The 16,886-nt window shown below is 42.6% G+C and overlaps 1 protein-coding gene across 2 annotated transcripts in view; it reads right to left on the bottom strand.

Moving 5' to 3' along the window:
- Window positions 1-676: 676 nt before the first annotated feature.
- Window positions 677-16,886, bottom strand: part of sema6a (sema domain, transmembrane domain (TM), and cytoplasmic domain, (semaphorin) 6A) — a 105,963-nt gene continuing 89,753 nt past the window's right edge. Inside the window, exons 18-19 of one of the 2 annotated variants that reach the window (XM_028577548.1) lie at window positions 13,704-13,883; window positions 677-2,582 (exon numbers count right to left, since the gene is read on the bottom strand). In XM_028577548.1, coding sequence (XP_028433349.1) covers window positions 1,420-2,582; window positions 13,704-13,883 — 1,343 coding nt within the window. In that variant the 3' untranslated portion in view covers window positions 677-1,419. The remainder of the gene's footprint in view (window positions 2,583-13,703; window positions 13,884-16,886) is intronic. The other variant, XM_028577549.1, reaches the window with a different exon arrangement.

Here is a 16,886-nt window from a genome sequence, read left to right as displayed (position 1 = left end):
CAGATGTTTTTGTAGTTTCCTTTTTCACCTGCTCATTTGTGTGACGCTGCTAGAAAAGACGATACGTTCCTGATGGAGGCATCGCTCTGTTTGCTTGCAGCGTCACTTGCAGCTTCTTTCTGTGTGTGTAATGCAGATTCCCGTTCTGTTGCTGCAGCTGCTTATCTTATATTTGCAACATGCAACAGTGAGCTTTGATGGCACCGGTAAGCCAGCAACCAATCAGGACAAATGTAACCGACTCACACAAAACCACAGTGCTGATTGGGGGCGTGGGGTAGGTGGGGGGATGCTCATTGGAGGAGTGAAAGGGTGAGATTCAGGAAGTCTTTTTTATGATTGCTCAAAAACAATGGAAATTCTGGTCCATGAAGGTAAAAGTCCCTGTCTGGCACAGTTTAAATAAATATCTCCTCCTCTTCACAGAGGTCACATATATCTCAAGCTGCAGGTCCCACTGAGCACACAGAAAGACCTAGTGGACCTTTAGTCATCAAGAAAGTTCTACAGGCTCCAGTTTAATGACTTTAAATATGTTTTTTTTTCTCACACTTGATTAATTAATATTAAAAGATCTCTTCTCCATCCTCCCTCTCTCTCTCTCTCTCTCTCTCTCTCTCTCTCTCTCTCTCTCTCTCTCTCTCTCTCTCTCTCTCTCTCTCTCTCTCTCCGAGCCCAGAAAGAAAAGAAAGTTTTTTCCAAAAGCACTTAATAAAAATAAATACAACAAGCTATTAGTATTAACAGTCATGTGTTATTCAGTAACCAGTACAGTAGAAGATTCCTCTGGTCCAGGCTTTCAGTCAAACCCAGGCAGGACTTGATTGCTGTAACACTGAGAGGCCTTTTCACAGTTTCTGACAGAACTCAGAACAGGCGTCTGTCCTTTCAGTCCGAGCTCAGTCTCTCTGAGTGCTTGATTTCCCAGTCCTCAAGATACTGTACAACGATTATTCTCCAAATCCCCCGTGCTGTCTTCTTGTGTGCTTTTCACCAGCGTGATAAAGTATCAAGTCAAGTCCCGGTGGCCAAAGACACCACAAACAAGAGAGCCACCGTCTTGGATGCTACAGGGTGCAGTTGGATAAAATATTCAGGACAAGCATCATCTTCTTCTGTTTCAGTAGCACATGTTCCCATGTGTGTTTACAGAGGAACTGGGAGCCAGCCAGAGCATGTGCTCAATGACGGCAACAAATGACGACAACCATTTGTATAATATTTACATATTTATATAAAAAGAAATTGTTTTCTTAAAAAACCTGTGTTTCATTTTTCACTGTACTGTACACCAAAAACAAACAAACAAAAACACTAAAAGGAGATGCAAGTTGTACAGTATTCCCTGTTTTTTCTCTCTTTCAGAAAAAAACCTTCACTACTGTCCGTTCACATTGGACTGACTGGATAACTAGCTGACTATGTGCAGGAGTCACTGGACTTGACTTTTGTCGAGAGTGAGACTACGGAGGGTTTTGGGGGGACATCAGGCTTGAGATATTTGATGCCTGTTCGAGGCAGTGAACCGTAGGAGCTCATTCCAGGCTGCCGTGACAGAGATATGCCCTGTGCTGTCATTTGTATGGAGTCCACCCTCTGAGGTGCAGGGGGTGGCGTCTCCATACGGTTGAAGCTGTGATGTCTCGCCAAATGGGAGGAGTTAGATGAGTTGGTGTTGTGCCTCTTGAGAACGGAGGATCCGGAAGCTCCGGATGCTGATCCTTTCCGGAGTCCGTAGACTGACGAGTGGACCTCCAAGCGTTTGCCCATCTGTGGGACAGCCGGAGGGACGGTGAGAGAAGCCTCTCGTTGGGGCACACGTGGCGGCAGTACCCCATCTGGATCTACCATGTTGAGGTTGTGACAGGGGCTCTTGACTGTCTTGTACTCCAGGGTGGCTCCCTGGTCGTCCATGACACTGTGGCCCATGCTATGGTCACTATGGTGGGGCTGCTCCACATACTCGTGCTGGTAGGACTGCTGGTGCTGCTGCAGGTGAGGCTGGAGCTGGTGCTGATGCTGCGGCAGAGGCAGGACTACCACGCTGGGGATGTGCCCCGGAGAGGCCCTCAGGGGCAGGTCTGTAGAGATAACAGGGGAGCCCATTGGTGGCATGTCCTTGGTGCAAGCGTTGATGAGGTTCTGGTTCCTCTCCCACTCCCGGCTGCCCCGGCTTGGCTTACGACGCGGCTGCATGGGGGTGGATTCAGGCGTTGGCAGAGCAGTGAGGTCCAGGTGGTGCTGGTCTGCTTTTATCAGCATCTTCCCATTTGGTGTCAGTCTCCCGTTGTGCATCAAAGGGGTGAGGATTGCCTCGGGTCGACCGTCTTTGGCCTGTGTCTCAAACAGGCCCGTCAGCTTGGTCACACTATTCATGGATCCTCGGCGGGAGTGGAGGTGGTGGCTGTCCTTGTCCTTGCGGCCTGTCAGGTCTATGTCTCGCCGCCGGTGGTCACAGACACAGTATACAATGATGCCAGAGAAGATGGCGCCCATGGCAAAGGCTAGGATGACAGCAATAGCCAACAAGGTCACGGGAACTAGTTGGTCACGACCCTTCTGGTAGCTCTCACGGATCACACCTGCAGAGAGATGTGGAGATGACATTCAGACTGGCAGACAATAATTAGAGATGATTCTGCCTCTGCTGTGTGTTGTGGGCACTTGTTTCTAAGAAAAATAGAGCTGTTGGGAAAGATGCTCATTATTAGACTAACCAAAAAATAGAAAACAATATTGAATTACAATAATCAAAAGATATTTTCTGGGTAAAAAGATTAGGGGTTTAAATCATTTCATGAAAATACATGCAAATGAAGCTGGGTTTATCCTTTCAAAACGGGCACAAATAGTAGCGTGAAGTAGCTACATTCAATATTTCCCGAAAATCCAATCTCAGATTGAAAATGTGTTTTGGAGGGGCGATTATGATTCACATTTTAAATCCTAGATAAAACCCTCTGCTGAAATGAAAAAAAGATATGAGTGCAGATAAAGGAGCCCGAAATACCCGAACCCTTTCTTCTCATAGATGCAAATAGGAGACTTTTCATAAATCTTGGATCCAATCTCATGAATCGCAGAGAATACATTAAAAAGCCTCTGATTAGGAGCTAAATCCAATGAGCTGTGTCATCAGTGTCTTATGAAAGCGCCACTTTCAAAGAAGCGCTGCGATACGGCCAAATAAAAGATAATTCAATAAAAGCAGCTATGAAGTATTCTATTGGTGGGAGAGTGGGAGCAGCAGGTTGTGTGTAATAAAATGGGGTCAACGACAATCTGCACACACATACACACATGGACACATGCACCTCCCACACACACACACACACACACACACACACACGACGCACGCACGCACGCACGCACGCACGCACGCACGCACACGCACGCACGCACGCGCACGCACGCACACACACACACACACACACACACACACACACACACACACAGATGATAACATTGAGCCTGTTGATGAATGTAGACATCTAATGCAGCACTTTGTTCCTTGGGTTAAACACAGCCGAGAGATTTATAATGCGTTCACACATGACCTATGACCAACACAGATCAGTTACCACAGACAGAGGATTAGGCAGGTGGGCTCTATCACGTAAAAAGCTTCCACAGTGCACCGCTGGTCTTGATAACGTGACTCAGTTACATGTGTGTACTCCAATCATGGTATATATTATTCACCGTACAGCGCATACATGTGGAAGACTTTTAAATTCTCTGTGCATGCTGTTTGTGTTCTGAGGTCATAAAAACCTGTAAGGCTGTAAAATGCAAAAAAGGATGGAAGCTTTCAGTCCCACTGGATGATATAACTAAGGACAATAACCTGATATTCATAAGTATGAATGGAATTCAACTTCACATAATCCATTATATGATACTACAGTATGTGTATGTTTTCCTCTACAGAGAAGGTGTATTTACAGTGAAACTATGATCTAAAATAAGCACTATGTGGCTGATATAATTTGTATAACAGTTATGACTGTATCTTTTTTTGTTTCACTTCTTAAGGATCAATTTTATTGACTTGTATTAATAAAATCTAAATAACAGCAAAGTCAAAAATATATTTTGAAAACCTACTATATAGAAACATAATATTACAGATATGTAAATACAATATATATACACATACAAACAGCTACATGAACATGGAAACATATATATGTGTTTTGATTGCCCGCAGGAAATCGGCAAAAGAAATACAAACATAGAAATCAAAACAATTGTCAACAAGCAGAACACTCGCAATTTTGTCTGTTTACATGTTGCTGTGTGCACAAATCACTTCACTTTTCTTGCAGATAATCATAAAAGTGTTTCAATTTGCTCTATAATTTTCCAAAAGAAGATGAGACAAAATGAAATGTTAGTTGCAATAATTCTGTAAAATCCTGAAGGGGCTCGGTAATCGTGTTTAGGCTTTTCAGCTCATCTGTGTCACAGAGGACACACTCAGAGAATATCTTCTTTCTGTGTCTCCTCAGCAAGACATAACACAGACACAGAGACAACATGGTAATCTGTTCTCATGGAACCGAAATCCAGACTCTCTTAAACTAACATCCATAATCCTCGCTCGCTGCAGTCATACATCATTAGTCCAAAGACACGACTTAAACCACGTTTTCCGAGCTGAAATGAAGCACTGAACAAAGCTTGAGTCTCTGCTTTGACTTTAAAGCTCAACCTGCTGAGCAGTTCCTCATTTATTGTAAAAACAAAACTTCACTTCTCTCTTTAATAGAGTGCTGACAACACACAGCTCAGCCATAACTCATTTTATGTTAAACAAAGGGGTAAAATATTTATTTTCAGGCCAAAATCGTTTCTTATCAAGGACGTGCCCTGTTTTGTAGATAATGTGAGAAGTGATGAGTGCGATCTCCAGTGAAGAATTAAGGGATGACGTGTTATGCTGTGGCCTCGTGTGACCAAATGGCCTGTCTGACAAAACATCTGCCTTCCATCTCATACAGTAACTTCTGAGAACAAGAGAGATACATTTCCTCGCTGCTATCTTTCATTTTGTCCTCACTTAGATCTTTCTTTCTACTACTTCTCTCCTTTTTTCATAAACAGTGATTCACTTTTCTGACTTTCTTCTTGTTTCTTTCACACTGTTCAGCTTCCATATGGTAAGTGTTCTATTCAGTGGAAACTGGGAGAACTATAATTATAACCTCGTGGTCTTTGTGAATTATCATACCTGGGCAGAAACCACAATGGTGACGTGTGGCATTTGAGAGCTCTTGGGTTAAGCGCTTCTGTGAATAAAGAAGCAAAGGAAGAGGAATATAGCTTTACTTGAGGTGAGGAGCCCTGAAGAAGAAAACCATTTACGTAGGAAAATGAAAGTGAAGGCATAAACAAATACTTTGGCAAATCTCTCCCATAATCCTTGTTAAACGTAAATACATCCATCCATCTCTGTCTACGATGCTTACATGCTGGAAGAGCCAGTCAAAACTGTTATGAATTTTCATGACAGTGAATTTATCGCCGCTAAAGGTTAACCTCCTTCGACCGGGAATTGAGATTTCACATTGAATAACAAAGACGGGGGGAGCAGAGCAAAACGGGTGTCCATTTTGGTGAAGTAGGCAAATTGTGGAGCTAGATCTTAGTCTTCTATTCCGGGTGTCGGAGCCGATGTTAAAGCCCTATTTAACATGCACTGCATGGTTCTTCCTGTCTGCGTCTTTTAAAAAACATCCTTTCATTCTTTTTCTCACTTTTTCTCCCCTTCCATCCATCACTCATGTCTGTCGCACTCACACACACTTCCAGAGTCCTTAGCCCAAGACCTTGGGTAAAACACAAAAGAAAAGAAAAGAGGAAACTTTGAAGACTTCCATCTTTCATGTTAGGAATTGTATCTCATCTTAACATCAAAGAGAATTTATGTAGCCACAGAGGACATGGGAGCTGTCTCTGTCGAATCACAGGACTTCAGGTTTTTGAATCAAGGTGGCTACGTCGCTGGTTTTTTGAGGCCTGTTTGTGATCTTGGCAAAACTTGGCAAAACTTTCACAACGTGACCTTGAAAACTATCAAAGTGTTGCTGAAATCCACAGATTTTCTGCTTCATTCTCATCTTGTTGAGGTTCTGACTGTACAGTGACTTATAATCGTCTGGTTTCAACTCTTTCCTCTCCCCCAGAATGCATCACGAGGCATCCTGCAGTTCGACACTTCTCTCAGCGGTTGAATTGATTTGAATTTCACACCGCCTCGAGCCTCAACATTCAGATATTAAACACATATCTCAGATACTGAGATATTTCTCGCTGTCAAAACAGCCTGAGTCCGCAACACTTACTTGTAAATCAGAAACATTGTAATCTGCTGTGACTGGAACTGGTGAATGCTCTCTTTCAGTCTGTCTGACACACACCCTTACACTCGTTTAATCTCTTCAGAAGCACCTACTGAGCCCACAGAGCTTGTCTTTGTGTTGGTGTTGGGGAAACTTCAAAGGTAGTTAAACATCACAGAGAGGTTACGGAGAGGGCCCTAACCTCTCACTACAGGCCCTTACACAAAGACACTGTCTGCAGAATGATAAAAATCTTAATCAAACTTAACTGCACTCATTGACGTGTCACTTGTTGAAAGGCAGAACAGTAGACCTTGACAACTAATGGAGGAGAATAAAAGATAAAGGAGAAAAGTAGAAAATGTTGCCTTATATTTACTCTGCTTCAACTGAAACTTCTTATTTGCTTTCAGGCACTTGCTTGTTGTCATCTTTTAAAAAGGACATTGCTGTTTCGATGCAAGCAAGCAATTCATTACATTCTATTAAATCCCCAGTTAGGATATTATCCCATTAAGTCTTGTGTATGTTTATGTTCGAGAGGCACTCACATTAATGGTGTTATTCAATATTAAAGCATTCATCAGACAATTGAGAGTCAGTGCACAGCATACTGATGAGCCAGTTAAGATATAATTAAAGCCCTAATTATATCATTCTGCACCTCAGGTATTAACACCAATGTACTAACCTATCCACCTCCATGCATACAAACGGAAGTATTTAATACTCAAAGGAAATCAACCTGAATAACACATCCTTGGGAAAATGTATCATCATCTGTTTGATGAGTAAATTGACACCAGCACTGTTTGTATGAATGGGTGATAGACATGTTAAACGGTGCTGCCCAGCACAGCTTCAACAATTAATCCAATTATTTCTGAATTTCACTGCTATCACATGTTGACATATTGAAGACGACCGCTCCCTGACAACACTGCAAGTGTTGAAATTATAAATCATAATTTATAAAACATTGTGGATTTTCCTATGGAGAAAAACTGTAGTCTGAACTCCTGTGAGCTTTTTCTTTAGTGTTAACTCCTGTTAATTAAGGGCGTTTCAGACCAAAGGCTACAACGGCACCGCTGCACTCTGAAACCCATTGTTTCTGCGCCATGACAGCTTTTTGCTGTGTCGAGTAAAGTGCTGGTGCAGCGGCAGCGCACCGCTGTGCTCAGAGTTTAACGTTGTTGAACTTTGGGCGCAGCGCGCTGTAGATTTGTGTTGTACCAAGAGGCAAGCGCAGCACATGCAGAGTCACTGTTATACAGATGTTGACCCACTAAGAGTATTTTAGCATGCTATAACTGCTGAAAATGTGTGTCAAGCTTCTGACTTCTATGTATGACTAAAGTGATGCGTTTTGTAATTCATCCAGTTATAAATGCCGGCATAGATAATCATTCATAAATGTTTTAGGTATAAAATGATCCCTGCGTAATCCTTCCCGAGAACAAAGACTCAGCTTGTATCTACTTGATGAGTGGATCACTTGTTGACATTGTGAACGTGACCATTTAAATTCAGTTCAAAGCAGAATAATGACAGCTGAATGTGAGTTAGACAAGCTTCAAGAGCACAAAGGATGAGCTGCTGTGATATGAGATTCATTCTCACGTGGCCAAAAAGACAAAGCAAAGCTTTTGTATGAGCCAGCAGTGGAAGGAGGTCTTACTGAAAAGTGTAACCAAAACATTAAAATGGTAAAGTGAGAAGTAAATGTGTGTAAAAAAAACAGAAGCGGCCTGAGACAACAATAAGCTAATCAGTGGAGGAAATTATGGCTTATAGCTTGACGTCAGTCCGGAAAGTGCGTAACGTCGGGAAAACATCCAGTACACTTTCTATTATGATTCACAATGACCTGCAAATAATTCATCAGCCTCACAATGGCCTATCACAATTTTTGGCCTGTAAGAAACAAAAGCCTGCTGTTAAAATACTAATGAAGGTGTTACAATGACAGGAATATGAGTTGTAGAATTATTTAATTCAAAAATTACTTAGCACTTTTCTTTTTCTTTGCTACAGTGCAGACATGTCTTAAAGGACTACCTCACAAACTTTTAACCTAAATCCTATCATCCTTTCTTATAGGATTAACCTAATTCCTATCATTCTACTGCATGGGCATATAAAACTACTAACATTAAATTACCCAATGAGGTCGCCCTCATAGGCTCCTGGAAAACGTCACCATCCAAAAGCATCATCTGACAGTGAGCAGAGTTCATGTTAAACTAAAACGTCTAATCTTGACGCCTTACTTCCGAGGACCGGTAATTTGAAAGTAGAAGAGTCTCCATAATCAGACAACCAAGAAATCCTTCTTCTGGTTTTTTATGCTCACTAGTGGTAGAAGAAATAAAGCTGAAAGGTAATGTGTGATAGCTGTACTGACCGTGTTTAAGAGAAATGGCTACTAAGCGCTCTCTTGTTCCAGTTGGCACTAGTTTGTTTTGGTTTAGTTTGCAGAGCTAAAATGGGGATACATCAGAGGTTAGACCGACTCTTCAAAACTACTACTAAGTTAACTTTCCAACAGTACAGGCATAACTGGGTTTGCAAATTTGCCAGAAAAGCTAAGATCAACATTAACAAATACAGCTTTTTTAGAAGAATTTAGTCCAGGCAGTGGAGGTTGAATTCACTGTGTGCATCATGTTCATATACTTTGCATTGTTAGGAAGTTTGAAACCAGAATTTTACTGTACAAAAATATATTTTCTCTGCTAGTATTGGACGTATTTGACCGTCCCCCCCCTCCCCCATAACTACAGCTAACATTCAAGATTGACATGGCATCTCCAATAATGATGCCTTCCAGAAAGTGAGTTGAAGTGAAATGCTCAGGCTATCAAGACTTTTTGGCATGAAAAAAATAGTGCTGCATCCCTGTGTGAGCAGGGTCATACTTTCTCTCTATCACACCAGCCTCACCTTGGCACACAGGTGTCAGAGAGCTGCCTGCAGCTGAAAATAACCCTTGCAGAGCAGCTGTCAGATGGTATAACCATGAAAAATACATTAAAGGAAATCATATCTCTCAATAAACTACAGAAGCTCTCGTCTAATGGCTAAGATATATTAAAATGCCATGATGTTGGAAAAAATATAGTGGTTCTTCAGATTTTAATTCAGAAATTAAGTTTCTGTTTACCAAGATGTAAACACTGCATTGTCTTCCGTCAATAGACACTTGTGAATACTCCTCCTGAGTCATAATGAGTATGAGAAAACAAAACCATCTCACCAGACAACCATGTCTCCCACCTAGTCATGGTGAGAAACGTAATTGCTACCTGGACATACATGTTCACAGGCAATGTTTTATCTAGTTTAGGAACTGCTATATTCAGTAGATATACCACATGCAAGTCACTGGGGGTGTTTGGGGTGGATTATGGGCATACAGAGTGCAGGGCCTTGACACCAGAGAGCGGGGTTCACATCCTGAGTCCTGAGCACTTTGGTTAAAGTTAGGGAAAGATCGTGGTTTTGGTTAAACAGTAATAAAGTAAAACATCCTGTCTGGTGCTTCAAGTCACTAATGAATTTTTTCAATACTTAATCACGACCCATATTTTCCTTAACTAAGTGAGTGCCTTAACACATCACCCCAAAAACGGTTGCACCAGACACTGTTTCAACCAAGATTATATCATGAAATAATCTGTTCAGGGTTAAAACTGTGGCCCAGTATAAAAACAAATGACCGAAAGGGATAGTGAGAAACACTGTTGTTCACTCTGTTCAGCTGCAATATGCAATATCTCACTATATCTTATGTCCTCTCCTATTCCCCTTTCTTCCATCTCATTGTTCAATTCTGCCTTTCAGCCAGTTTGTCTAGCTACTATCTCTGGGCTCTCTCCCTTATAACCTTCACTGCTACATTATTGTCCTGTTATGTTTAATAAATCTTTATCAAGTGTGTTCCTTTTCTCTCTCTCGCCTTCTCCTCTCCCTCATTTCCCATGTCTCTTCCCCTGTTGTCTCTCTCCATACCTCTTTTCTTCCACCTCTCCCCTTTCCTTCTACCCTGGATAGCTGCTGTAATGAACCCATAAATTGGAGCGACACAGCGGTGGCTACAGGTCGGTTGGGGGAGGGTGAATGTAAAAGGGGGGAGGGGGTGGGGGGATTTGAGCCTGACAGAGAGAGAGAAAGAGGTAGAAAGCAGGGCAAGGATTCATTCCTGCAGACAGCAGAAGAGATATGACTCCAGTTGGAAAAGAGACAGACTACAAGGGGAGAGATGGAGGAGGAGGAGGAGGAGGTGCAGAGATGGAGCAGGAAGAGAGACAGAGAGAGACAGGGGGGAGGGGCATTGGGGGAGGAGGCTCCATAAATTGGTTTCAGGAATTAATTTATACTAGGTAAGGTATAGCCTTGGAACATGCCAGTCAGATGAAAGGTCCTGTGGAAGGGAGACTGATCACAATGGCAGCAGATGGTGGAAAGTGGCGGAGCTGGGGGGTTACGGGGGCCAGGGTGAGCGATGGGAAGCAAAGGGAGAGGTGTATGGTAGGGTGACAGGGGTGGAGGAAAATATAACAGAGACAGATGAGGCCTAGACAGACAGACAGACAGACAAACAAACACCAAGCTCAAATGTACTGTGAAACACAAGCGGCCACCTGGCAACTGCAATGGTCCCACTGGAATGTCGGATAATGATGCTGCTGGGTGCTAAATATTATCAGTGTGTGAATACTCATCACTTTGCAACATTTGTAATTACTCTGGTGGTGTCGGGCTAATACATATTGGCAGCACTGTAATATTCATTAGCAGATAAGATTCCACAATGTCTCAACTGCAAATGAAAAAGTTGGGGAGTTATTGTAATTTATTTTAAATCACAAACAAGCTTGCAAACGACTTTGGATATGAACTAATGCATTTTCACTTAAGCAACAATTTTTTTTTACTTAATTTGAGAAATTGATGGTATGGTTAAATGTTTGTCTCTTATTTCTTTGGTAAAATGGTCTGCATGGATTTATCTCTGTGGCATTAAAATGCGAAACAAAATTAGTAATTTACTTAGTTTCTGACTTCATAATCATTTCTCATATATCGATTCAATTTTCACTTTAACACACGCAGTTTGCTAAGTTTTCACAGTACAGTTGACACCTGAAGCCAATAATACTGAGGGCGACAGGAAGGAAGAGGAGGCAGGATGGGTGGAGTGGGAAATGAATACTGTTGACTGTGGTGCTCAATTTGCCATGCTGAAAAGCATTAAGCTGCATGGAGGCAAAACTGTGCTTAATCCCATCAAAGCAATCAAAGGCAGGAAAAAGGCAAATATATAAATAGCAAAAAAACACACACACGCAGTATCAGACCAAGCCATGCAAAATATCAAGAACTGCTCACAAGAAACCAACACAAGAAAATCAAACGAATCTCATCAGAGCTGACTCGTACATGTATATAGAAAAGGAAAAGGAAAAGACTGTTGAGCTGAAATTGAAATAGAACTGATAAATACTGAAACAAGCTGCAAAGGTGTCTTATAAAAATCATAATAATAATGATCATACAGAAAACAGCAGGAAGCATTGTTTTGAAATGTGAAGCCCTGTTGCAGTTACCTGAGCTTAGATTGCCCTTATCACCCCCCCCCACCCTCCCTCCCAGGAATGAATTAGCCCCACCAAAAAAAAAAACTTCTATGATTGCAAGATAGCTTTTAGCTTTTCTTATGTTTGATTCTCAAAGTATATCATTCCTCACCATTCCTTGTGAGGCTCAAGTAATATTAAACCTGCTCAGGTAAAGGCAACAAGGGGAGCGACAGCATGTTGTGTGATGCTGGCTGTAGGCATGCTGTCTGAAGTTTCTGCCACCATTGTGCTTGGATCTACCCACTGGGGCCTTACTGCTTCCAGCTGACAGTCACTGTAGTCACTGCCTCTGTTCATTCCATAGACAGGTGATACTGGAGTATGTACTGTGACAGACTGAACCACCTCCTTTCAGTGTTTGAAATTATGAGAAACGGTATGTTTTTAGCTTGCTCTCATGTATTAACATAACATGTGAGTCGCATCACTGATGGTGGTAGTGCATCTGACAAAAATATAATATATTATGTGTGTCAGTCTTACCTTCCAACACTTTCCAACATCTCCTCTAAGATTTCTTTAACCATCTGGATGAAAGAATATTCTGTCTTCTCTTTTTTATGGTGGATAAGACAGAATACTTTTTTTAAATTCAGATGGTTGGAGGAGTCTTTGGAAATATTTTCAGAACAGCAGTAAGTGATGTCAAATGACCCTCTGTCTTTCTTGAAGATCACTGGGTATATATGTTTAGGAAAATTGGATGCTTGGCAGTGTGACAAGAATCTAATGTTAATATATGAGAGGCACAAACTGAGGCTAGTCGTCAGCATGAAAAAACACACTGCAGCACATTCATTTTTTAAAGCAACTTCATTGACAAAAATATCTTAGTCTTAGCTTATTAACTGCTGTTTTTCTCTCTGTCGCTATATACAGTCTGTCTACAGAAAGTCCCTACTGTGAATGAATCACCATTATTAATAATCAATATGTCCTCAAGGCCATGGTGACGCTACCTCTAATAGCATGAACTATGTAATTTAATGCTGCACAGACATGTTGCATGTTGTTTTATTGGGATCTGTAATAGGTATATCTGTGTCTGTCTACAGTGACCTTTTTTTTGTTACTTCCCCTCTTTGATGTGTGTTGTCCTACTCGTCTCCTTCCCTTCTCTCCTTTTATCTCTGTCTCATTTATCCAGTGAGCGAGCCGTCCTTGAGGCGGTACAGCATTAGGCAGGTTGTTAACACAGGAGAAAATGGCGTTCAATGTCATGTCACTGTGTCGCAAAGCATGACAGAGCCGGGGCCCGGGCCATCGTCTCCAGGAAATAAATACATCGCCATTTTCCTTTTTAGAGTGTAATGGTCTGGATATTACATCTCCTGTGGGACATTATGGTCCATGGATAATAAATCCATTCTACAGAGTGTGCGTGTGAGTGTTTGTGTGTGCGCACGTGTGTGTAATGAGCGCGGCATGTGTATGTGTCTGCATATGTATGTACCGCGTAGGTGTGTTTGCGTACATTTCTGTGGGGGGTTTACGTGCACAGTGTGAGGCAATTTGTCTTCTCCTAAAGAGAAAGTGATCCACTATCTCTACACTTTGTCAGCTGGAAGCAGCCAGGCAGCTGTAAATCTCAATTACACAAACCCCTCCCTCCCTCCTCCCTCCCTCTCCTCTCCCCTCTCCCCCTCTCCGCCCCCCTCTCCCTTGCCACAGGTGACAATGGACCAAATTGACTGCTGACTGTTCCAAGGCTTACCATTGACTTCTGGCTGAGTCTGAGAGGGCACGGCTACGTAGGGGTCCTCCCCTTTGTCTGAGCTCATGGGGGGGTCCTTCCGCTCCACCATGCGGCCCCGCCCCAGGGGGCCCTCGGCGGCCTCGGGTAGGGCCGAGGTGGGGAGTGAGAGGGTGTGGTGATGGCGGCGGTGATGGTGGCCTGCCGGACACAACACAGGTTAGCCAACGCTCGAGGCAGACAGGGACAGGCTACAGTGCATGTGAGCACAGGCCAGCAGGGGTGCACGTGCACATACACACACACACACACACACACACACACACACTTATTCCTCCTTTGAAGAATACATACAGACGCAGATACACACACACACACACACACACAAGGACAGCTGCTAGGCTGTGTGCGGCAAAAAAGTGTTTCTCCCTGGTGACCCTGGGTAACTCATTAGCAAATGTATGTGTGTGTGTGTGTTTCCCAGGATACACAAGTTCCTTTTTTTCTGTCACTCTCTGCCTCTCTCTGCCTTACTCACTCTCTCCCCTCCTGTTCTGACTGACATGTCAAAGCTCCGTTGGGCCTGTCAGAGCAGAGCAGAGTATAATGGCATTGCTCCACAGTCACCATAGGGTGCCCACCTTTGATATGAAGGACAAGAGACAAACTTTCTTTCCATTGATTCTGTTGAGAACTCTATGCTCTTCCCTACTTTTTTTTTTAAGCTTTCTGTTACTTTGAATCTAACTTACCAATCAATTTTGTAGAAATGTTAACGCTGTTCAGACAGACTTTGTTCAGACACTGTTAATTCATTAAGTTGGTTTTAAAGGTGAAACAAATAGTTGATTCAAAGAAACTTAAATGGAAATGCAAGTCAAATATTCTCCAGTTTCAGTTTCTTAACTGTTAAGATTTGCAGCTACTCATTGCCTCATGTGACATTTATCTGAATATCTTTGTGTTTTGGACTACACGTTAGGTTCTGGGGAAATGTGCTTGTGAAAAATGTAGATGTTTGTGACATTTTATAGACTAATTGATTAATTAAGAACGTAATTGGCAGGATTATCAGCAACAAAACTAATCGTACTGTAATCCCAAATTTGTTTCTTTTATCCTCCTCTCTTGTCCCTCCTTTTCTTTTCTTTGTTGTCTACTTCTCTCATATCCTCATAACCCCTCCACTTTTTTCTTATCCTCTTATTTCCCATTTATTCCCACTTTTCTTGTTTTAAACCAAAGATCTCCCAAATGTTTAATATCCGCACAGACAGCTATCTTTATTTAGCAAGGCCCTGGCTAGATCAATCATCAGAAATATGTCATTAACAGCTAATGAATTTTCTCTGATTTGACTCCTCCCTGTAATTAAATTCCTTAATGGCTAAATGAACTACTGGCCAATAGTTGGAGAGGGTATCATAACACAGCCAGGATGTTGCACTGATAATGAGACTATAACAAGAATAGCAAACGCAGGATGTCTCTCTGTGGAAATGCAACTTTAAGTGACAATCGCAACAATGTAGTCTTTCATCTGTGCATGATGGATCGTACCTATCTGCTCCCCGGCTATCACTGCACATCTCCCAAACAAAGTGTGTTTCCTGCATCCACCAGTCCCCTTTTTCTTTTTTAAGCTTTGTCTGACTGTTTATTTTTGAACCATGTTAATCACATTACCATCCCACATGCTAACACTTAAGCCACCCTACACAATTTCCACAAGCTACATACTGTATTAAACATAATGTATTTAAGCACGTTAAAGAAAAAAAAAAAATCCACCTAAGATGAAGAGTGACAATACTCATCAACAGCCTCTGTAGAGCTCAAACTCCCAATTCCCATTTTGACACGCTCTCTCCACGGAGGAGGTGACAGCAATGTGTGTGTGTGTGTGTGTGTGTGTGTGTGTGTTTTTGCAGATGTGCGAGTGCCTTTTCAATATGTGTTTATGCTTGTGTTTGAAGAGGGGAAGGCATTTCAGGGGGCTAACGCTGATGCTGCTGGTAGACTACGCGCAACAGACACCCACACACAACACCACCCAGAGCCTCCTCCTCCGTGTGGCGTGGCAATCATTAAAATGATTTATTTAACTATTGGCCCAAGGCTGAGAGATTAGTGTGACAGGCCTATTTTATAATTCATTCCCCCACCGCCAGGGGAAGCGCAATTCAGGCAGATGACACACATAGAGAGAGAGCTCGGAGCCTCAGAGCTCCTCAACGGATCAGGGGGGAAAAAAAGCCCTAAACTGCCGACGGATGCACATCCCTCTCTTTCTACAGATTAAAAGAGAGGCGAGGATGTCTAGTCTGGAGTAGAGGAGAGGAGAATGAAGAGGGGGCATTTATCTTCAAATCCATATCAACCACCGACAGATAGACGGAGAAGCTGGGGCAATGGCTGAGACTTTGTTTTTGGGGTTGTAAACTGGGTGTTGTCTGTGTGTGTTTGTGTGTGTGCCTGAAAACACACAGCCAAGCCGGTGGGAGCATATTCAGCACTATAGGGGTGCACACCAACACAGATGCCTTTTTTCTGACCCTGGATCTCCAAAAGGAGGGAGAATCACAGTGGGGGTACAGCCACAGGGGGGTGAGAGAGAGAGCTGGGCTTTCTGGAACGACTTCAAAATATCTATTCTTGTCATTCTGTATGGATCTGACTGTTTTGATCTGGCAGCTGCGAGGTATCGGTGTGTGTGTGTGTGTGTGTGTGTGTGTGTGAGAGAGAGAGAGGGAGAGAGAGAGAGAGAGAGAGAGAGGAGATTCACTGAAAACCAAACTAATGCACTCTCCTTTTAGATAAAAACAAGGTGGATGTGTTTGCTATGGATAAGAGTGACATCTGTTTATCATTCTTTAAAAAGAATCGAGTGATGAAAATGTTATCAGTGTGATTGTGATATTGCGGTGTGTGATTAGGAGAGTATTTGCGGGTAGAGGCCAGCACCAAAAATGTGCATGTTTACATGAGCCATTTTCAGCAGAGAGTCTATGCCAAATGCACATGCTTGGTGGCAGTTGGCAGAAACATATCTGATCTTTCCTGACTCTAAACAGGCCGTTTAATCTCTCTCTCTTCCCCTCTGTTCACACATCTCCTGCTAAATGTGCACACTGAGGCATTTTTTCACCATCAAGGCCCTAAACCACCAACAACCAGATCCATCCAATTAGCGAAGCAAAGGTC

Source organism: Perca flavescens, chromosome 5, assembly GCF_004354835.1.
Source record: "Perca flavescens isolate YP-PL-M2 chromosome 5, PFLA_1.0, whole genome shotgun sequence".
Taxonomy (NCBI): domain Eukaryota; kingdom Metazoa; phylum Chordata; class Actinopteri; order Perciformes; family Percidae; genus Perca; species Perca flavescens.
Note: the sequence above shows the minus strand (reverse complement) of the source record. Positions and strands in the feature narration are given on the sequence as shown.